We start from the raw sequence: 21,938 nt of genomic DNA, 5'->3' as shown, positions 1-21,938 counted from the left end.
AATAGATGTGAAGTCAATTAAGTTACCTTATGATTTGGAGATTAGAATGCCTACTGGGGATCAAAGTTTAATTGCTAATTTGGTGTATAGAAATTATGAGATATGGGTTGGAGAGCGAAAATTACTGGTCGATTTGATGAGTTTAGCTATTAAGGGATATGACATAATCCTAGGAATGGACTGGTTGTCTCGCTAACATATTCAATTAAATTGTAAGATGAAAACTGTAAAGCTGTGTATTTCGGGAGAGGCAACCTTAAAATTGGATGTAAGAGGTAGACTAATCTTATTTGCTCTTATTTCAGGGATTCGAGTTAGGAAGATGTTGAGTAAGAGAGTTCAAGGATATTTGACTTTTCTTATAAATACTCCTAGTGATATGGTAAGATTGGAAGATATGCCAGTAGAAAAGAAGTATCCAGATGTTTTTTCTGAAGAACTAGAGTCTTTGCTTCCGGAAAGGGATATAACCTTTAAGATTGATGTGACTCCGAGAGTAACACCTATCTTTAAGACGCATTATAGAATGGTTCCGGCTGAATTGAAAGAGTTAAAGTTGCAATTACAGGATCTCCTAGTGCGAGGCTTTATAAAAGAAAGTGATTTACAGTGGGAAGCTCCGATGTTATTTGTCAAAAAGAAAGATGGGAATTTAAGATTGTGCATAAACTACCAAGACTTGAATGCCGTTACCATCAAGAATAAATATCTTTTACCTCATATTGATGAATTGTTTGATTAATTGCAGGAGTGATGGTATTTTCAAAATTGGATCTTAGGCATGATTATTATCAATTGAGAATTTTGAAAAAAGATATACCTAAGATTGCCTTTAACTCGAGGTACGAACACTTTGAATTCGCAGTGATGCTGTTTGGATTGACTAATGCACCTGCAGTTTTTATAGATTTAATACACCGAATCTTTAAATCTTATCTGGATTAATTTGTAGTGGTGTTCATTGACGATATATTAGTGTATTCTAACACCTTAGGGGATCATGAGAAACATTTGAGAGTCGTTTTACAAATCTTGAGGGAACATTAGTTGTATGCTAAATTTAGCAAATGTGAAATTTTAGTTGAAGGAAGTAACTTTTTTAGGTCATATAATTTTCAAGGACGGAATTAAGGTGGATCCTACCACGGTTGAACCAATTTCTAAGTGAAAGCAATCGAAAAATCTTACCGAAATTCAAAATTTCATTGGATTAGTAAGGTATTACAGGAGATTTATCAAAAATTTTTCTAACATTGCAAGACCCATGACTGAGTTGATTAAGAAAAGTAGAAAGTTTATATGGAGTCCGAAGTTTGAAGAGAGTTTTCAAGATTTAAAAAAACGTTTGACAAGAACACCTGTTTTAGTCTTACCAAATGGAAAGGATAGTTTTGTGGTCTATATAGATGCTTCAAAAGAAGGCTTGGGATGTGTCTTGATACAGAATGATAAGGTGATTGCACATGCTTCTACGAAATTAAAATCTCACTAGAGAAATTATCCAACTCATGATTTGAAATTTGCGACTGTAGTGTTTGTATTGAAGAAGTGGATACATTACCTCTATGGAGTGACGTTTGAAGTTTTCATCGACCACAGGAGTCTTAAGTACTTGTTTTTCCAAAAAAAGTTAAACTTGAGACAATATAGATGGGTGAAATTTTTAAAAGATTATGATTGTACGATCAATTATCACTCATGGAAAGCTAATGTAGTAGCAGATGTTTTAAGTCGTCAAGTGCAAGTGGCAGGATTGATGATTAAAGAATTGCACTAGTTGGAAGAGATTAGTTGTTGGAACCCTTGTCTCGAACGGAGAAAAGTGATTTTTGAAAACATTGTCGTGAAATCCACTCTGTTGGAATGTATCAAGAAAGCTCAGGAGAAGCACTCAGAAGTACAAAAGTGGTTGGAGAAAGTTAATAAGGGAGAAAGTCGGATTTTAATCTGGGAACAAACGGTGTACTAAGGTTTCGAAATCGCATAGTGGTGCTAAAGGACGAAGAGTTAAAAAGGGAAATTTTAGAAGAAGCGCACCATTCTAAGTACACGGTACATCTTGGAGAGAATAAAATGTACCAAAATTTGAAAAGTTTGTATTGATGGGAGAACATGAAGAAGAAAATTGCTCAGTTCATCCAGGCTTGTTTGATTTGCCAGCAGGTTAAAGTCGAACATTAGAAACCATCTGGCATATTACAACCTTTAAAGATATTCGAGTAGAAATGGAAAAATATCACCATGAATTTTATATCTGGATTGCCAAGAACACAAAGAAGTCACGATACTGTTTGGGTAATAGTAGACAGGTTGACCAAAACTGTTCATTTTCTGCCGATTAGTATGAAGTACTCATTGGAGAAATTAGCAAAACTATATTTGGATGAAATTATAAGACTATATGGAATACCAATAAGTATTGTATCCGACCGAAACCCTCGATTTGTCTCTCAGTTCTGGTAGAAGATGCAAAAAATGTTAGGAACTAAATTGAGTTTTAGTACTACTTACCATCCACAAACTGATGGACAGTCTGAGAGGACAATTCAGACTCTTGAGGACATGTTGAGATCGTATATTTTGGATTTTGGAGAGAGTTGGAGTAAATACTTGACATTGGTGGAATTTGCTTACAATAATAGTTTCCATTCATCCATTCAAATGGCTCCGTATGAACCTCTTTATAGTCGAAAGTGTAGATTTCTAATTTGTTGTGATGAAATAGGTGAAAGAAAGATCTTAGACGCAACTGCAGTACCATGGATTGAAGAGGAGAGAGAAAAGGTGAAATTAATACGCCAGAGGATTCAAACCGCATAGAGTCGTCAAAAGAGCTATACAGACAATCGAAAAAAAGATTTAGAATTTGCGATTGGAGATCAAGTTTTTCTTAAAATCACTCTTCCAAAAGCAAGTTTGATGGCAGAAAAAGGAAAGAAGTTGCAACCTAAATTCGTAGAGTCTTATAAGATATTTCAACGTGTAGGAAACGTGGCTTATAAGTTAAAACTGTCACCAAGTTTATCTCGAATTCATAACATTTTCCGCGTATCTATGCTCAAGAAATATCATCCAAATCCGTCTAATGTACTGCAACCGGAAAATATTGAGATTGATGAGCCACTGACTTATGAGGAGAGACTAATGAAGCTTCTAAATTGTAAGATGAAGGAACTAAGAAATAAGCGAATTCCTTTGGTAAAAGTCCTTTGGAGAAATCACGGAGTAGAAAAAGCAACTTGGGAAGTAGAAGGGAAAATTCGGAAGAAATATCCAGACCTATTTCCAGATCAAGGTATGAATTTCATGGATGAAATTCTTTTAAGAACGAGAGGATGTGAAGACTCATGTTTTTATCCTTAAAATGGTCGTTTTATAATTATTTGTTTTAGAGTTAGTTAATTATATTTTAGTTGCATGAATTGCCCTTAAATTTAACTTTATCGCGCGCGAGTCGAAAGTTCTCGTAAGTCGCACCGGAACGACTAAGTAGAGATTTGAGAAACTAATATTAGACTAGTAAGAGTGAGAAATTACAGTGTTAAAGGAATCACATTGAAGAATTAGTGCATAAGTGTATCAACCTGAGAGAAAGTAGTGGTACAAAACCCTATTTCAACAACTATTCAAAATTGACTTTTGGCAAGTTTACTGGCTACTTTTCCCTCCAATCTTCCAACACAAGCTAAATACTCAAACACTCTCTTTTTCTCCTTTCTATTCGGCCGAACCTGGCAAAGGGAAAGGGAAGAAAGAAACTCCATTCTTTTGCTTCAAGTTCGCTTGCAAATCTTCATCCAACTTCATAGATTATTGGTTTTCATTCCATCTAGGAGAAATGAGCAATCTTGTGGATTTTCTTGGAGAAACTTTGGTGGAAAAATCTGGTTTTCATCTAAGGTTTAAAGGGTAATCACTTCATCTCTTTAATCTTTCCAATTATCCAAAGTTTAACGGTTAATTTTCAGGGGTTTGAAACCCTAATCGCATTTATAGGCTAGCGGACTTGAGGAACCATTTATCTCGCTTTAAATCATAGGCTAACTGTCTTGATGAGGCCCTAGGTAGCTGAATTGAGACTTAATTGTTTGATTATGATTGTTTATGTGATGAATGAGATGATTATGGTTAGAAAGTGGAGAGAAATCGAAGGAAGTTGCGAAAGGAAGCTGGCCGAAATTCTGGTCATGTTGTTCTGTTTTAGTTTCAAAATTTTGATACTTGGTTGATTGTTAAATTGATGCATATATGTTATATATTGTGTGTATAAATTCCTTTCAAAAATTTTATCGAATGGTTGCACAAAACTTGAGTTTTGGTAAAGATTCAAATCTAGAAAACGTCTAGCAGGGTACCCGGACAATGGTTCTTTGTCCGAACATAACTTTTGTGCAAAAGTTAAAATTGAGTGCCGTTAGCGGCATTCAAAACTAGACATTCACAGCTTTTCAACGGTATAAAAATCCCCTGCTAGTTCGTTTTGAGTGATCCGTAGCGAATCAGCAAAGTCAGCTATTCTGTTTTGACTGTTTATTCGAATGAAACTGGAAAACTGTACCTTGTGGCTCGATTTTGTCTCATTTGTGAAAAGAATTTCAAAACAATGTCTTCTGATAAATTGTAGCATTTTGAACCTAGTTTCCAATGCCATAAACCATTCTCAATTTGGACTTGAATAGAGTTAGATATAGTTTGATTTCGAAACTGCAACAAAACTGGAAACTGAAAAATTTTTCCTTTCCTGTTGACCGAATGGCCAAGTCTATTTTGGGATGTTATATTTCAAAAATTTTAGTGTCATTTAACCATCAATTGCTTGTTAAATGTTTCTGGAATCTTGGTTTCAAAAATGGAACGAATTGGGTCAGATTTCATTGGACAAAACTTTTGAATAAGAAAGAGAAATAGGATGGCAGATTGCTTTGAAAGATTTCACAAACTTTGATCGTTTTGTTAACTACCTTCCCATGCGAGTTTTTGTCTAAATTTTGATAGAGAGGTAGTCCATATATGGAGGTTTAAGTGTATCAAATTTGGTGTAATTTCAATACCATTACGATGCCCAAATAATGCCTCAAACATTGCTCCTCAAAACTGGAAATTCACTCATCAGGTCGTGAATATCAACAGATTTCAAACTGTTATATCTTGTTGCTCAAAACTCCGAATTTAGTTCCGCTCATTGTGTTCGAAACTTTATTTGGGACCCTTATGTGTTATAAATTTCAGAGACTGATTCACTTCTTATGAATTTTACCGAATTTCCAAACATCATTGAAAACCAAAACTGGTTCTGTCTTGTCTTCATGAATCCGCAACTTTGAGTTGAAATTTGAATACTTTCTGGTTAGAATCTTTAAAAGTGTCTTCTGGGAACTTTTACTACTTTGGATCTAATTTTCAATGGTATAAAGTTTTCCATTTTTGGACACACCAAACTCAAGATATGATTTTACCAAATTTGTTGCGTAAAGCTGAAATTCTTGATTCTTAGGAAATGAGTTTTTAAGAACTTTTCATTTCCTTTTGAGATTGATAGTCCATTTTAAACCCGATTTCATGGAAGATACGAGTTCTTCCTTATGATTTTAAACTCTCACTTTTGAATCTTGAATTTCAATAGAGTGAAACTCTTTTAAGACATTGTCTTAATTTTAAGCAAGTATACATTCTTCCTTGATTGATAAGGGATTGTGAATGTATGAGAGTGATTGTTGGTCGTTTTTTTTCAGACACTCAAGAGGGTCTTGAGGAGAATCTTGGAGTGGATCACTAAAGACTTTCTTTACTTACTTGTTTTGAATTGGTGAGTGTCAAGTGTATGAAATGTTGTTAAGTGCTTAAATTGTTTCTCATTAATTGAGTATTTTGGAATTGTCGAGACGTGTGTGTACTTTATCACACTCATTCTCTTTTACGTGAATTATAATTGAATTGTGTGAAGTGAATTTGTTAAGTGAATTAAGTGAAGTGTTACAATAGTGAGTTATACTGATGTTTGAATCAATGTTGATTGGGGTGAATCTCATCGACTTCTACTTATAATAGTGGGGGACGCCCAAACTCATTGGCCGACCTTGCAACTCGAGCCGGCATGGGATTGGTCGTAAAGCTTGGTGAGCCATGAGAAAATTATAAGTTTGATATATTTGAGAGATCTCACTTGGCATATTCGAGTAGTATCGCCTTATATAAAAGAAGTGCGGTACTGGAACAGGGGGTGTAACGGTGAACGGGAGTGTGAAGTAAGTAGAGTTCTACAGACTAAATACCTACCTAGTTGACGGAGTGTCATCACGTGGAGATATTGGATTGAATCTCGGCAAAGCAAGTGGAATCTAGCTCCTGAGAGTTTCCGTATCCTTATTGAGTGTGTTTATTGTTAATTGTGAAGTGCTTGAACTTTATGGCTTTATTTCCTGTATCTGTGTTATTGTTATTTGAACTATGTGTTTGCATGTTTTTCTTGGCCTCATTGAGCGTTCGCTCACCCCATTAGTTTGTTTTCCTTAACAGGAGTTTGGAATTGAAAGAATTTTGAAGAAGCCGACTTGATTACTTTTGATTAGAATCTTGAAGTGTAATTGATTAGTCGACTTCTAGTGGTTGTATTTTTGGAGGAAAGTTGATATACTTTTGGTAACTTATGATGTAAGATTTGAATGTTCCATTAAGGAAGCGATTTTTCTTCACTTCGACTTTTATTATTTGGTTGTTATCCTTTAAGTTTGAATTAGACTTGTATCGAATCCTAGCGTGAGTTAGGCAGGCATTCCGTTGATATCCTTGGGTTCGCCCTATAGAGAAGTGGGGGCATCACAGAAATCATTTGTCATAATTTAAAAAAAATTTAAAAAATCATAAAACTTAGTATTAGATGCAAAATGCATCCTCGAACTATGCTCAATTTGCAACTTGTCTCCTATACTATCAATTGTAGTAATTTACTGTCTTATACTATAAATTTTCAGCACATTGCTCCAATTAAATTAATGTGACAAGTAATTATTTATTGAAAGGACAACAATAACCCCACAAATAATGTGTTTCTTTAATTTATTTTATATATATTTTTATTTCAACCATAAACAATCTAACACTTCTTGCCATTACCACTACACTAAAATACCTACCATTGAACCACCACAATCGAAGGATAAAAGTCAAGACTAGATTATATAAAACTATATCAAAAGCAAAGCTTTATATCAAGGCTAAAAACCGATCAGTAACCTATGCGAAAAATTGAAGATACACCTCATAAATCCACACCAAATCTTCAAACAGCAAAACGCATAATGCAATCTTATCATATGTAGAACAAATCGCACACTAAATCAAACTTCAATATGCAGTAAGCAGAAATAAAAACACCCAATAACATAGACAAATACAGAAATTAGAAAGATAGAAAAGCTAGTAGTAATGTGGGTTGGCAAATTTGAAGTGGGTTGCGATTTTGGAACTTGCGAAACAATGAAGAGAGGGAGGTGATGATAGTTTTGTAAACTTAAGGGCTTGAAAAGGTAGATTTGAGTGGGAAAGGTGAAGAGCGTTCTATGTTAGGGAGTTCGATGTAAGGAACGAGATGGATAATAATTTGATGGTGTGGTTTAGAGGAGGAGAAAGAGGAAGGTTACTAATGAGTTTAGAGGAAAAAGAGGAAGGAAAGATGTGAACAATTTAGGTAGATGATCATTTAATTAGGAATAAATTTGTCACATCACCTTATTTTAAACAATCTACAATGAAATCAATAATATAAGGTGCAAATCTCTGCAATTTTGTTTTTTTGTTAATCATCACTTTATCTATAGGTGCAAATCTCTGCAATTGAAAGAGTAACAGATTTCCATCCAAATGATCTCTAGACTAAGAAATGCACTATCTTTATTTAAGTAAGCAGCCAATATGGTCCTTTTAACTAATTTTTCCACAAAAGTTGCATTGGCATATGATTATGGATTAATCTTTCAGTATACTCACAGTCAGTTTTAGACGAATGATAACTATACAAAATTTAAATTTAAATTCTAAATTTTACACATGTTATGAATTCAACAGTGATAATGTATACACTGTTAGTATATATAAAATTTACTCTAACATTATTAGCAAGTAATAGTACTCAAAATAAAAAAGTTTGTTACAACAAATTTTGCTAGAAAACAAACACTACCCTCCCAACTTTAACTTGGGAGGGCTAACACTACATTTTTGCAAGGGTTGCTTTGGCATTAAAACTTGTAATGTGGTAATTTTTAGTTGCCAACATATTTTCTTTTTCTTTCAAGAAATGTCCCTTTGTATTCAGTTCATGTACTTTAACACATTTTTTCACAAAGATTGGCACATTGTACAGACAACAAAAGTACTCTTACAAAATATACAAGAACTCCACAGTTTCTTCCTATTTCTCTTCACAGAGAATCCCAAAGCCCAGCCGCGAGAGGCTCTTCTTGGCCCTCTATAATATGCTAGAAACATCTGAAACAGAAACGAGCAGAAGGGAATTTTCCAGTGATTCCTATACCCGTGAATGTTTGCGCTGTCACAAGTCAAAGGTATAACAATTTAATCTTTCATTGTTCATTTTCTTGTTTTTCTTGATTGTGTTTTTTCACTGTTTAAGATTGGAACTTTCATGTCTATTGTTATCTGGGTGAAATGTTTTGTGGGTTTTTTGATAGACGTCCAATGTCTGCCTTGGCATGCATGTATCTGTATATTTCTGATATTTGTATTGGAAGTGATAGTTTTTAACTGTTGTCTGACTGTTTACGGAAGGATTTGAATCAGACTGAATTAGAAAAGCGATTTCCCTTATTTGGTATGTATAAATGCCGTATGTATATTAAGATTGCTGGAGTTTTGTTGGATGGGATGAAAAGTGGCAAAGAAGGTACTTTATGAAGTCGAATTGAGGATTAACGATGAAAAGAAGTTTGTGTGTATAATTGAAGATTTAAAGGCAAACAAGTCGTGAAAGGGGGATATAGATGAATAATTTGAGAAAAAGGGCAATATACCCAAAGGGGGTAAGTGAGATTTCTAGGGCATAAAGTGCATAAATATAATTTGGGATTCCGCTTTGAAATTCGCTATGGATGAGTTACCGAGAATGATGTTCTCTATATGAGTTAATTGGGAAGAGATCCGAATGCTAGGGGAACTATTGCCTGAACAAACATTTAAGAAAGGGTCTGAGGCAAAAGACACGTTCAAGAACATCTCATCATACTTTGCTAAATGTGTATTGTGTAATTCCAGTCAAATTCAATTGGTTTATCAAGTGGATTTGTGAAAATTTTCCAATTAATGAAAAAAGAACAGACTGAATGAAGAGAATATGTAGAAGAAATCAAGAGATATCTTGGGATTTTGTGACACTGAATATATGAAAATTGGTATGGAGATCAGTGTGCATACTTAGCCATTGTCAAACGTCATAGCTATTGGAGAGCTTTGTGGTATTCTTTTCGAACATGGGGGAACAACTTTGTTGATCTTGAAAGATTAGCTGCATAGAAAGCTAAATTTTTAGAATTTAGGTATGAAATTTATATATTAACATATTCAAAAGCAAGAAAAGATGTAGAGAGGCTAGCAGTTATCCAATTTGAGTGCTTTAGCGGTATAGTTATCTGAGGTTATGGTAAAAGTAAATCTTAGGAAGCAGCTGAAAAAAGTGAAGTTCTTTTTCTGGGCAACTATTCAATCATGCCATTTAATCTAGGTCTGACAATGTACTGAGTGCATTGTATTTTGGGTTGTAAAAAGGCCAAACATGTTTTAACTGTGGAGCATGTCTTGAAGAATTCATATCTGTGCCTTTAATTGAATAACTTTACAGCAGTTACAACTTCTGGCTATGCTATAAAAATTTTATACTGAGATTCTATAGTTGAAGAATTTTAAGAAATTGACTAAGAAAGAATCTAGCTGAAGCCACAGTGGATAACATTGAAGATGTTGAAAGGATAAATTTGAATGAGAAGTCATTGATACGCTATGAGAAGACTAACTGAAGTATAACATCGGCATTGTTTCTGGCCAAGAAGTCATTGCTGACCCTTGACAATAATCAGCCATAAATGAATTATTCTGGCCGAGAAATCAACCTGACAACAACTCAGGTATATCAGTGAATTTACTGGCTTGCATCTCTGATGGGAAGCTGTGCTTGGAAATTCCTTGCATTTTGTAATGCATGCATCATTCTAGTGCCATTATACATGGATGACACAGCTGAGGAATTTGATATAACATTTAGCATGACACAGCCAAAAAAAAAGGAAGATTATTTCATATTTAAAAAAATGTTTGTTACGTTGAATTCTTTGAAAAAATGAAGGTACCATTCCTGTTCTCTTTTCTCCTGGAAATCCAGTGTACAATGTGAATAGCTTTAAAAACTTTAGAAAGACTTCTCTGGTCGATGCTTATGCTGAGCAGAAGTATGTTGTGTGAATCAGCATGTATGTTCATTTCATGTGAGGGAAATGTACTAGAGGGAAATGTGCTAGAGTTAGAAGCCTAGTATGCTGTAACAATTTTTCCACTAAGATGGTAGATGAAGTGGTTACTGAAGCTCCTAGTTTCTGTTATTGTTTGTTCAAAAAGTACTCATGAACAGTTACATCCTGTTCTGTAAGAAACGAGGTGACTGCTTTATTCACATAGCCGCTCTCTCTCTTTCTAGGCTCAGGAATAACTTAGGTGCTATAGTGGGTAGAGGCAGGAGAGGGAAGATAGAGTTGGTGAAAGTCAACAGGAGAAGAGGGAGGAGAAAGAAGATTGCGGAGTGGAGATTCTTGAGAGAGATTAGAGAAAGAAAACAGATAAAAGGTAGTTGATTGGTGGGTTTCGTTCTCTAGTATAGGAATTGTGTTTGGAGTTATTTACAGAAAGGGAGCTCATTTCAGTTTGTTATACCAGAACCTGTTTTGAGGTGTTTCCATATGTTTTTCCCACTAATTTAGCTTGTTTTAATCTGGAAAATATGCTTTTTAAAACCTTGGAGCTTATTCTTTGAAACTACTTTCTTCTAAAATGTTGTGTTTAATCATTGTTGAAAAGCTAGAAAGATACAGCCCCTGGTGGAAATTCTATTCCAATTCTGGAGGTATTCTAAACTCTGATACTCTATGCTCTGCATCAGAGGACCATTAGGATTGAAGGGATGATCTGGAATGCTATCATCCTATATATATATATATATATATATATATATATATATATATATTTTTTTTTTCTGTATCACATCACAGACTTCTTCTGCCTGCTATTGTCAAAGAGTTTTCAATATTCTCTGGAGAAAAATAAACCCCTTTACCAGCTAGCAGTTGGATAAATTTGTGATGGAGAACATATGTTTGGGGAGGTCCCTGTAAGAAATTGTAGTGGCTGAAACTGATTCTTGGGGAAGCGCAAGGATGAATTAGTTTCATGTACATAAACATGGGAGAAGTTAATCCTCTTACACAGAGTTCTTGGCTGCTGAACCACCAGTAAACTTTCTTCATAGTGTGTTTTCAAGAGAATTTGGAAACTTAACCTGAGCACCTACAACCTCTGCAACCTGCGGATTATGTTAATTACTTAATTATGCCACAACTATTCAAATAAAACCATAAGGATGGATTCTAATGAAGCTATTTAAGAGCTCTGGCTTTGAAAATTTAGCTTCAGTATGTAATTTTTTGTTATCCCTCAAGGATATTAATTGCTCAACAATTTTAGGATATCTGGATAGGTCCTATTGCATTTGAATGATTAACTGTGGATAAGGGCTTGTACTGAATCCAAAGTCATAGGAATTGTAAATTGATGAACTGAAATCACACTAAATGGAGCATATCGAATTTGACTACTCTTGTTAAGACAGATTGTTTTGCATATGTTGAAACAGTGAAATAGATAAACAGAGGAACTTGACAGGATACCCTTTTTGTATTGATTTTGAAGCCGCATAAATTGATGAAATGTAAGCTGGTAGAAAAAAATTGCAGGATATGAAAGAAGAGTAAGATTCCTAGTATATTATTTAGTGGCTTAAAAGTTCCTGCATATAAAGAAAAACACATGAAGGGCTCAAACCTGGTAGATTAGGCTTTTGTCATTGCAGGGTTAGGAATTGGGCAGATGGAAGCAAACAGGTGGTTTTTCTGATATCTGCGGATGCTTCATTAAAAAATGCTGCATTTGGTAGTTCTGTTCAAGTGCATGCCCCATTTTTTAATTGATTAGTTAGTTATTTGGAGGAAACTTTCTAATAAAGGTGAAAAGAAAGTGTTTAGATGGAAGTTCCTTGCAAGCAAAATGTTTGATTTTAGACTTGTTCTTTTAGGGAAACTTTTATGTTGAAAGTTAAGTAATATTTTTAAACTATTTTCATTTGTATCTTACGTACGGATAGTAACTTCCTCAATTCTCTTCATGAGATGTAGCAAGTATGGCATATGGTAAAATGGAAGATTAATCTCATATGGACAGTTGTGCAGCATATCCTTTTAATATAAAAGAAAGTGGAGATCCCACTTGATCCAATCCTGACTGAGAGGTGTGGAGAAGGGGAGGGGCGGTTGATGCCCCAATTCATCAGAAAATGATATGGTTTTTAAAGTAGGTATTTTGTTAGTTTTGAGCTCTCTCATTTGTATGATAATTGATATGATCTTTAATTCGATAAATCGTCTAATAGAAGTCAAGGAGATAACTTAAGATAGTTTTAAGTCATTGCATGTACTTTACAACAAACTGCATCTAATCCACATTTTTAGCCTAATAGCAACCTAGGGTGTTGGGGCAGGGATATATCTGCAAACAAGGAAATGGCTCCTTAATAAGATATATCTGCAAACAGGGAAATGGCTCCTTAATAAGATAGTTTTACACCCACAAAAGGAGTATAGAAGGATCCAAATTAATGATAATGCTAGCAAAGTGTGAGTAGTTTCTTTCTGAATGAGATTATTATGGACATGGTGAAGTTAGGGCTATTGACAATAGTGAACAGCGTAATGCTTCAGAAATATCTGACAAGTGCAATGCTGCACTAACACTCTCTCGGGGACTCTATACCAATACATTTGCCTGGTTATGAATTGCTTAAAACTTTTGGTACCAGTTAGCTGTATAGAGTAGGAGGGTTGTTTGTTGTTCATGCATGGCAGCATTACAATTGTGATGCTCTAAAGGGAACCCGAAATTACTTTAAGAAAGAAAGAAATGGAGTCAGAAATTGCAAAATTCAGGGGCAGATCCTGGTTATGTCAGAGTGTCTAGTGAAGCACCAAATCTCCAGTTTTGTCTAAAAATTTGCTTACACAATTATTTTTAGGTCATTAATTTTCTGTATGGTAGCAAAGAATGTTTTCAAAAGAAATTACTGGGCCTTTTGCCTTTACATTATCTCATGAGAATCTGAACATATTTCTTTGGTTTGGTCAGGTTGCCTGATGAATCACTGGTTCATACAGCTATAAGGCAGGTTTGCTTTTTATACTATTGACTCTGACGCCAAAGGTAGAAATACATGTCAATGTTCTTGGCTTCATTGATAAGGACAACATACAGCTAAGTCTGTATTCGGATGGTTTTAGAAGTGAGATGCTGATACAGAGCTTGATAGCTGGTACCGTTGAAGGTGCTATATCTTTTGTATCTTGTTTTGGCACTCAAGACTTTTCATGCAACCAATATCCAGGTGTTGACACTTGGCAGGACTATACTCAATGTGAACAACATCCTCATGATAAATTCACAAAATTGCTTTCAAGTAGTGATGGATCTTGTTCCTTAGGTACTCCGAATGCTCATTTGCAGATATCAAGTTGTGCTACCATGACTGGAAGTTCTGTCCCTATGTGTGTTTACAAGCGAAAGAAGCAGCAAATTACATCTAGTGCTATTTGCCCTGTCCAAATATCTGTGAGCACCAAGCCTGGTGGTAGATCAAATTCTTCCATTAGCTCTCATGCCCCTTCAGGATCTACCAAAGAACATACATTATCAGTTGAGGCCGAAACAGAAGTTACTGGATCTCCTTGCAAGCCATCTGTCAAGTGCAATACAGATGGCATTGTTTCAAAGTCTGCATCTTTTAATGGATGTCTTGTTGGTGGCGAAGAGCCTTCTTCAGAAGAAGCCCTTAGAAGTGACTCGAGAAGAATTTTGGATGTCTGCCGTATTGATGATAGTTGTTCATCATCAAAGTTGAATCTGGGTGTTGCTACTGCTTCACGTCAAACTGATGTGGATGATACTGGGGAGTGTTCCTCATCTGGTGTATCTATTTTGGAGCGATCATGGGATAATACGTCAGGAAAAGATTTTTGCATTTCCATTCTTAGAAGTCAGGGGCTCCTTCAAAGAGTATCAGCTCAGCAGCACCATGCCCCTGCCGATGATTCATGTGCTAACTGCTGTTCAAGGAAATGCAAAGTGTGTAATAATTCAGAAACTACACTTAATATGTTAATTTGTGATAATTGTGAAGATGCATTCCATGCCTCTTGCTGCTATCCTCGCATAAAGAAAATACCGATTGACGAGTGGTTTTGCTACTCTTGTTTAAAAAAGAAAAGGAAATTATTGATGGAAAAATCTACTAGTAACTCTCTGAATATTGACAATGGAAGTGGCCAATGCAGAAATGCGACATCTGAAGGTGAATTAGGGCCTATAGAATCTATGTTAAAGGACATGGAGCCTTGTAAATTCCCTGTGAGAATTGGCCGTGAATTTCAAGCAGAAATCCCAGACTGGCTGCATCCAATTATCGAGTATGTCTCTTCATAATTGTTTCACATCGAGTGCGTTTTGGCTTCTTTTGAATTATTCATATTTTACTTGGCATGAATTTCTATGTGGTGTATGGTGAAGGAAAACTAGGTGACTATTTTGGTACTTATTTGTACGTAAATATATAAGTGGATAATTTAGTTTCATCAGTCTTGAGAATATATCTCTTATTATTTTGGTACTATTTGTACATAAGTGGATAACTTAATCAGTCTTGAGAATATATGTCTTGCATGGTCATGTCTGGGTCTGGTCATAAGTTTTACAAAGACCTTGGAGTTTCTGTTTTACGATCTTGTGACTTTTCAGCAATACTGATTGTTAAATATTGTGCTTGTATTTTCACCGTATATAAAACAAGGGTAACAGAGCCAAATAGATATTCTTCATAATGTTCTTTCGTGTAGGAGACCTCCATTAAGAATTTGTTGGCAGAGAAGGAATCTCAAGTTGAACTGAACTTGTAACCATCTTCATGATTGCTTTATGACTTAACTATTCATTCTTGGAAACAACACATAGGAAATCGAATATGCATTTTAATCACCATGACTATGGGATGGTTGGTTAGTTTGATCACAATGACTATGGGATGGTTAAAATAAACGATTGTCTATGGAGTATTTTGGTTGTTACTGAAATGATTTCAAATCAAGTACAAATCTGTCATTTTCTGGTTTACTTTGATGAGCTTGAAATTCTTAGTCTGAGCACATTTTCTTCTTGCTTTGGATTAGTTCATGTAGTTCTCCATGTTCTTTTGTGTCATAGATTCTATGTGATTGTGATATGGTGCCAACCATCTTAAGGCTGAGTATTATACTCCTTTTTCTTGTATCTGCATTTTAATTCTGCTATTTTCAAATTGTTTATTTGTTGATTTGTGAACATTTCTTGTTGATGCCACATTTTGATTTCAATCCTGGTTGTGCTTTTTCTTCTGTAGTTTTAGTGGTAAAATTTTTCATTTCTTATATGGTTTTAGGTTCAGAAGTATGAGCATAAAAAAGTTGTTGCAAGGCTGTGGAATTGTGCCAGTCTCGAATTATTTATGTCCTTCTTTACCATCCTTGCAATACTTCATGAAGCTCATGGTAGCGCTTAAATGGTGTTAAAGTAATAATGACTTCAGTTTTCCATTAACTGGAAGCAACAGTTTCTTTTGGAACTGATCATCTTATGCCACCTTCTCTCGCCAGCATTGCCTTTTTGCTTCTTTGGCCAGCATTGATTGTCTGATGGCACATGGTGTATATATTACACAATTTAGTTTGTTATGCACACTATTCAAGGGCATTAACTTTCATCACTTAGTATTATTTCAGGTCTTCTGTTCAATTCGTTTTGTTTAAGGTAGTTGATTGTTGCTATTGAGTTTATATTTTGCCTGTCCTCCATGTTGGTATTACCTTGGTCTTATATATGATTCTTTTTGGTTCAGTGAAGTTGATCCTATGAGTGAACCAGAGGAGATGATTCAATCTGAGTATCTCTATTTGCATGTAAGACTTCAATCAGTTTTTGGAACCTTGTCCTCTTGAGAACAGATTTCCCAGATTAACTCATTTTTTTAAAACTTGTATCAGAACTCCAGCAAGACACCTCAGCTTAGTTCTATTGGTAATTGGGTACAATGTCAACAGGTGATTGAAGGTATTGGAGAACATGTTGATGGAACAATATGTGGAAAATGGCGAAGGTCTGCTTTCTTTAATGCACTAATATAGCTCTGATGGTTGATTTTGGATGCTTCGTGTTGATACCTTATTTCTTATATTAGTTATTTATCAGATGAGAATAAATTTACACATCTTAGGACACATGTTCAGTCTTGATGAAACAATGTTTAGAACCTTGAACTGCAATAATAGGACCTTAAACTTGGATTCTCTCTGATGAAAACTATTCTTTCAGTTACAGAACAGTCAATTTTTATTTTTTATTTATTTCTATTTTTGGGTTTATTAACATAACTTTAAAGATTAACATTAACCTGGATTATCATTAAGCTAAAGGATATAGTATGCTTATTTCTCTGTTGTGACCTGCAAAGTTTTATTTGCCTAGTTCTTTTCTTTTGGATCTCTTTCCTTATTAGCTTACATTATATTTGCATGTCTGCTGAAAATGTTTCAGACAGATTTGCGTCATTTCAAGATTGACATTTCACTAAGAGATTATTCTAGAACCAAGATGCTAATAAGATGATTTTAGTTGGTTTGTTCATATTAGCTGAAATAAGATGGTAGTTGTGTATAAAGACCTACCAACAGAGATAGTTAATGTTGTCCTACATCAGATGTATTGTACAAAATTTTGTGCAAGATAGATATATAGAACAGCATGTTTATGTTTCCTTTCTTTTCCACTGGCATCTTTTCCTTTCCTTTTCTTCTTCTTCTTCTTCTTTTTCTTTCTTTCTTTCCTTCTTTTTTTTTTCCAATCAGAACGGTGCTTAAAGGATAGAAGTTTCCCCCCTTTTTTTATAACTTTTCAGGGATGAATTCTAGATCACTGCTTAAGCTAGCAACTGAATCTGTACTAGTTTATGTACTTACCACAACTAAGTTTTACTTTATGTACTGGCTGTGAATATCTGTCTGTTTTCATTTGTTCATGACTGTAAATACGTGTTTTTATCTGGTCTAATTTAATTACCTCCAACACCTATTTGTCCCAATTTCACTGACGTTTTGATTCAAATTCTTTAAGTCCAACTATGAGCTTTAATCTATTTGTGTTTCCACAAGCTATTAATACTTCTTCTTCTTCTTATTTTTGTTTTTTATTTTTTTCTCGGGTCTTTTAGCAGTTGTTGACTTTTTTAGCTTTCATACTTGTCCTGAATTTAACTCTTGTACCTTTCGCAGATTGTTGTGGGACTTTTTCATTATTTTCCCCCTGTGGTGCTATCATTATTTTCCCCCTGTGGTGCTTAATATCCTAGGTTTTTAAATCATAGGGCCCCGCTTTTTGAAGTTCAAACTGATGACTGGGAATGCTTCCGGGCTGTTCTTTGGGATCCTTCTCATGCTGATTGTGCTGTTCCACAGGTAAGTTGAACTTACAGCATAGTCTTGTCATTTGTTTCCTGTTTTTAATTCATTCACTAGTTCTGGTCCTTATAGCTGGTTTTGATACATTAATCAATCATGGTATTTTTGGTCTTTCCTGTTTACTTTATGTATACAATGTTTGGAGTTAAGGGTTCAGTTGTCCTTATAATGAATGCCTTTCAGATGTTTCTGATTGCAAGATGCTCAGAGATTTTGAGTTATAGTTGTAATTAGGGGCTTACAGGTTAAAATGTTATATTTGAACATAGAGTTACGTGGATTTGACGAGTTTTTAAAATTCACTTGCTTGTTGCATCCTACACTGTTTTGGTAGTTTAACATAACTAATATAAGTTTCTTTGTTACATTAAGGGGCAAGTGTAAATCTTGAATAGTCTATAAGCTATATTAGTAAGACCTACAATCACAATTAGGATTTCTAGCTGAAATTATTCAGTTGTGTTTTTTTTGGTAAATTTCTTGTAATAAGATGACAAATTATTTTGTGAGGGAGTTATATCATGCTGCAATTCTGGTTCCCAGACTATAGTTGTTTATAGGTCGTCAACAGAAGTTTTGCAACCTTGCTGCTTCTATCCTATTTAGATTCATTGCTAGTATTAGATTTTTCAGTCAAGCATCTTGCAGTGATTTATTTGTTTTTATGAGTTAGAAATTCGATCCACTTGTGTACTCGGATTTGATAATGCAGCAAATGCCTTGCGTCTTAAGAATTTGTTAGTGAGGAGTAAAGTATTTTTCTGCTTTCTGTTCGGTTTCCTCGAGAATTTGACTAAATTATATATGATCTCTTGACTAAGGTTTTTATTATAATTATTTTAAGTTCAAGGCGTTTCTTAAATGTATCTTTGAGATTACGTACAAGAGTGCTATCGTGAACAATTTTCTTCCTCAATTTGATCCATGTTGGAGGCTTTGGTTTAAGTTTAGTTATTGAATAACTAGGCTTTGCATTACCTTAGGTGTGACTGTCATGGTGCCTTAGACAAAAGAGATAAAACAACCTAGAGAGAGAGAGGACGAATTTAAGGAAATCTGTCACTGTATCCACATCAGATTTGGAAAAAGATGCTATTGTAGGCAAATGCAAATACATTTTGTGTGTGGGAAAAGCATTGCCGAGGGCAAAGGTTGTATTTTAGTGCAAAAGGTGACATGGTCATATCTAGAACGCAAACAGGTGAAACAGCAATTGGTTAAAGAGAATTTTGTTTAAAAGATGTATAATATGATTGCTACAAGAATGTTTATTTCTTTGTTAGCACAAATGGCCTAATGTGGCCGTTGATCTTTAGCCTCCAATGTGGAGGACTTCAATCTATTCTTTTTTTTTTTTTTGGTAGATTTTTACCAAACAAATATTGTTGGACTGTTTTGATCTACTCTATTTTGCTTACATTGTTGGTGGACCAGACATGTCTAACCCAAGCTTTACCCGATTTGGCTTTTTGATTTTTTTATGATTGTGAACTTTTTTGAACTTTCTGATACAACTACTTATAGACCAAAAGATAGTGTTGGTACAAAAGTGTTGCTTTTGCTTTCTTTTCTGGGTGATATTAGAATATAGCTTCGTACTCTAGATCACTTAACATGTTAACTATGATTAGCATGGTTACTAAGAAAACATAAGTTGGGCCATTCATGAGATATGTGCTGGTTCAAGTTCTTTAAATGACAGGCAAAGGCCTTTGTTTCTTGATGATGTTCCCTAGACAGTGAAAAGTATTTCTTCATTTTGTATTTTTTTATTGCTGTTTCTGGGGGCTTCTTGTACTCAAATGTTCTATAACTCCCTTCTCATATGGTTCAGTAAGCTGTTCATTTTCTATTCTTTTCTAAATTGCCTTTTCCTTTACTTATGTTTCAGGAGATACCTACTGATCAAGTTCTAAGGCAGTTGAAGTACATAGAGAAGGTATGCCATTTTATTTTTTTTATATCGCATCTTTATCTATCTAGTCAGAACTCAGAATTGTTGTTGGTTTATAAATGTCAGCAATCACCTGAATCTTCAATAAGGCGACTTGTCTCTTTCCCTTCTTCCTGTTCTTTCATATTGTGAAATGTGCTTTGTTTACTTCCAAGTCTTAATCTATGTCTCCCCATTTTACCATAGTCCACAGCCAGCTCAGTATGTGATTGTTGCGGACTTATTATTATTTTTCTCTCTCTTTTGAAGCTTTATTTTGCATATCTTGGTTGATGTTATTAGAACTTCTCAATCTAGTCCTACATGATATCATAATCTTTGCAAATAACTGTACATTCAGAATAATTTGCATTACTTGTACTCTTGCAAATCAGTTGAGGCCGCGCCTGACTGCAAAAAGGCGGAAGTTGGATCAGAGGAAGTCCTCGTGTTCACAAATTTCAAAACAAGAATGAAGCAGACTCCCTTCTGGGGACAACACATATCTTGTATAATTTTCAATTAAGCAGGTTTGGAAAACTAGCCCTCGGATAACTCTCACCATCATAGAAGCCTATTGTTAAAACGTTTGGAAAAACGTTCAACTATTGCTAGTTGCTATATAGGTTTCGAAATTTTGAGCTTCTGCCTTGCGAGGCATTTTGTTCTGCGAAAATGTGAATTTGCGGGTTTAACATTGGCATTGTTTTGGGTGTTTGTTCCCCCTGTAAATACCATTTTCAAACTATAAAGATCTGCAGAGCTTTTGCAGCTTCATTTTAAACACTTCCTCTGGATGTTTATGTTATTGCTTGTGAAGTCTAAGATGACATATTAAATCATTTTCCTTTTGACTGTTACTTGTAAGAAAACTAGGGAGACGTAGCTACACACTGAGCATGTATATATGTGATTATCTGCCAAAGTTTAGAATAGGAGTCTGGCTGCATAATTTGACGTGGTGTAGCTGTTGAGGTGGTATTTTCTGTAGTATATGGAGACCACTTGATGCAAGTGATAATGGACAAAGTGGATTAAGATGAGTATAGTTGGTTTGTCAATATGTTTTCTGTTGTTCAAAAGATTGCGTGTGTGTGTGTATTTATTTAAACTTTTAATTTCATTATTTGCTTCTTAATCAATCAATCTTAATTTCAGTTTAGTTGTCAAAAATTTCTTAAAACTTTATATAGTTTCTTTCAAGGAAAAATAGAGATAAAAAAGGGAAAATTGCAGAAACCTCCCCTGAGATTTCTGACATTTGCATTGACCACCCCTATCAATTTTGAAATAGCATTAACCTCCCCTAGAAAAAGTTGGAACCAATTTAAAAGGTAAAAGTGTGTGAATTTACTAGAGTACCCCCAATTGTATTTGACTTTACCAGATGAAAGGTTTGAGTACTTTCATCAAAATCAACGTTTAATTTGTTAAACAAATTAAACTAATCAAACTATTTTTGCATAGTTAAATTAATTAACTAATTAACTAATTTCTATTTATCTAATTAACTAATTAACTAATCAAACTATTTCTGCATAGTTAAACTAATTAACTATTAACCAATTAACTAATTTCTGTTTTTCTAATTAACTAATTAACTAAAGTTGTTGTCTGTCCGAAATTAATAAACTATTTGCATGTTAAACTAATTAACTGCTTAACTAATTAACTAACTAATTAACTAATTTCTATTTATGTAATTATCTAATTAACTAATCAAACTATTTCTGCATAGTTAAATTAAATATTTAATTAACTATTAACTAATTATCTAATTAATTAATTAACTAATTAACTAATTTTTGTTTATCTAATTAACTAATTAACTAAAACTGTTGTCTGTCCGAAACTAACAAACTATTTGCATGTTAAACTAATTAACTGCTTAACTAATTAACTAACTAATTATCTAATTAATTAATTAACTAATTAACTAACTAATTATCTAATTAATTAATTAACTAATTAACTAATTTCTGTTTATCTAATTAACTAATTAGTTAATGCGCTAATTGGTTAATTAGCTCCACAAGCCAACGAAATTGGTTAAATAGCGCATTAAATATAAAACCTGCCAGTTTCCCATAAGAAGCTTGTATGTTATAGGCAATTTTTTTTTTTTAACTTTCACATATTTAATT

At 34.3% G+C, this 21,938-nt stretch overlaps 1 protein-coding gene across 7 annotated transcripts; it reads left to right on the top strand.

Moving 5' to 3' along the window:
• The first annotated feature begins 8,289 nt into the window (after positions 1–8,289).
• Positions 8,290–20,578, top strand: LOC113691728 (uncharacterized). Of its 7 annotated transcripts, none has more exons than XM_027210012.2 (8): positions 8,298–8,564; positions 13,453–13,708; positions 13,805–14,786; positions 16,247–16,307; positions 16,392–16,504; positions 17,768–17,858; positions 19,753–19,800; positions 20,190–20,578. In XM_027210012.2, the coding sequence occupies exons 2-8, from the start codon at positions 13,612–13,614 to the stop codon at positions 20,268–20,270; spliced, it is 1,473 nt and encodes a 490-aa protein (XP_027065813.1). In that variant the 5' UTR covers positions 8,298–8,564; positions 13,453–13,611; the 3' UTR covers positions 20,271–20,578. The 7 variants fall into 7 exon arrangements, with proteins under 7 accessions (XP_071910019.1, XP_027065815.1, XP_071910018.1 ...); XM_027210015.2 differs by having other exon boundaries at positions 8,299–8,564; positions 13,453–13,648; XM_072053919.1 differs by having other exon boundaries at positions 8,300–8,564; positions 13,453–13,648; positions 13,828–14,786.
• Positions 20,579–21,938: the final 1,360 nt, after the last annotated feature.

Source organism: Coffea arabica, chromosome 6c, assembly GCF_036785885.1.
Source record: "Coffea arabica cultivar ET-39 chromosome 6c, Coffea Arabica ET-39 HiFi, whole genome shotgun sequence".
NCBI lineage: Eukaryota > Viridiplantae > Streptophyta > Magnoliopsida > Gentianales > Rubiaceae > Coffea > Coffea arabica.
This window is presented reverse-complemented; position numbering and strand designations above follow the sequence as displayed.

Excerpts from the sequence above, each read along its gene's own strand:
- LOC113691728 (XM_027210011.2), top strand. The coding sequence starts at position 13,612 with ATGCTGATACAGAGCTTGATAGCTGGTACCGTTGAAGGTGCTATATCT. Across the intron at positions 14,787-16,246 it reads TGGCTGCATCCAATTATCGA|TGAAGTTGATCCTATGAGTG; the intron begins GTATGTCTCTTC and ends TTTTTGGTTCAG. Across the intron at positions 16,308-16,391 it reads CTGAGTATCTCTATTTGCAT|AACTCCAGCAAGACACCTCA; the intron begins GTAAGACTTCAA and ends AACTTGTATCAG.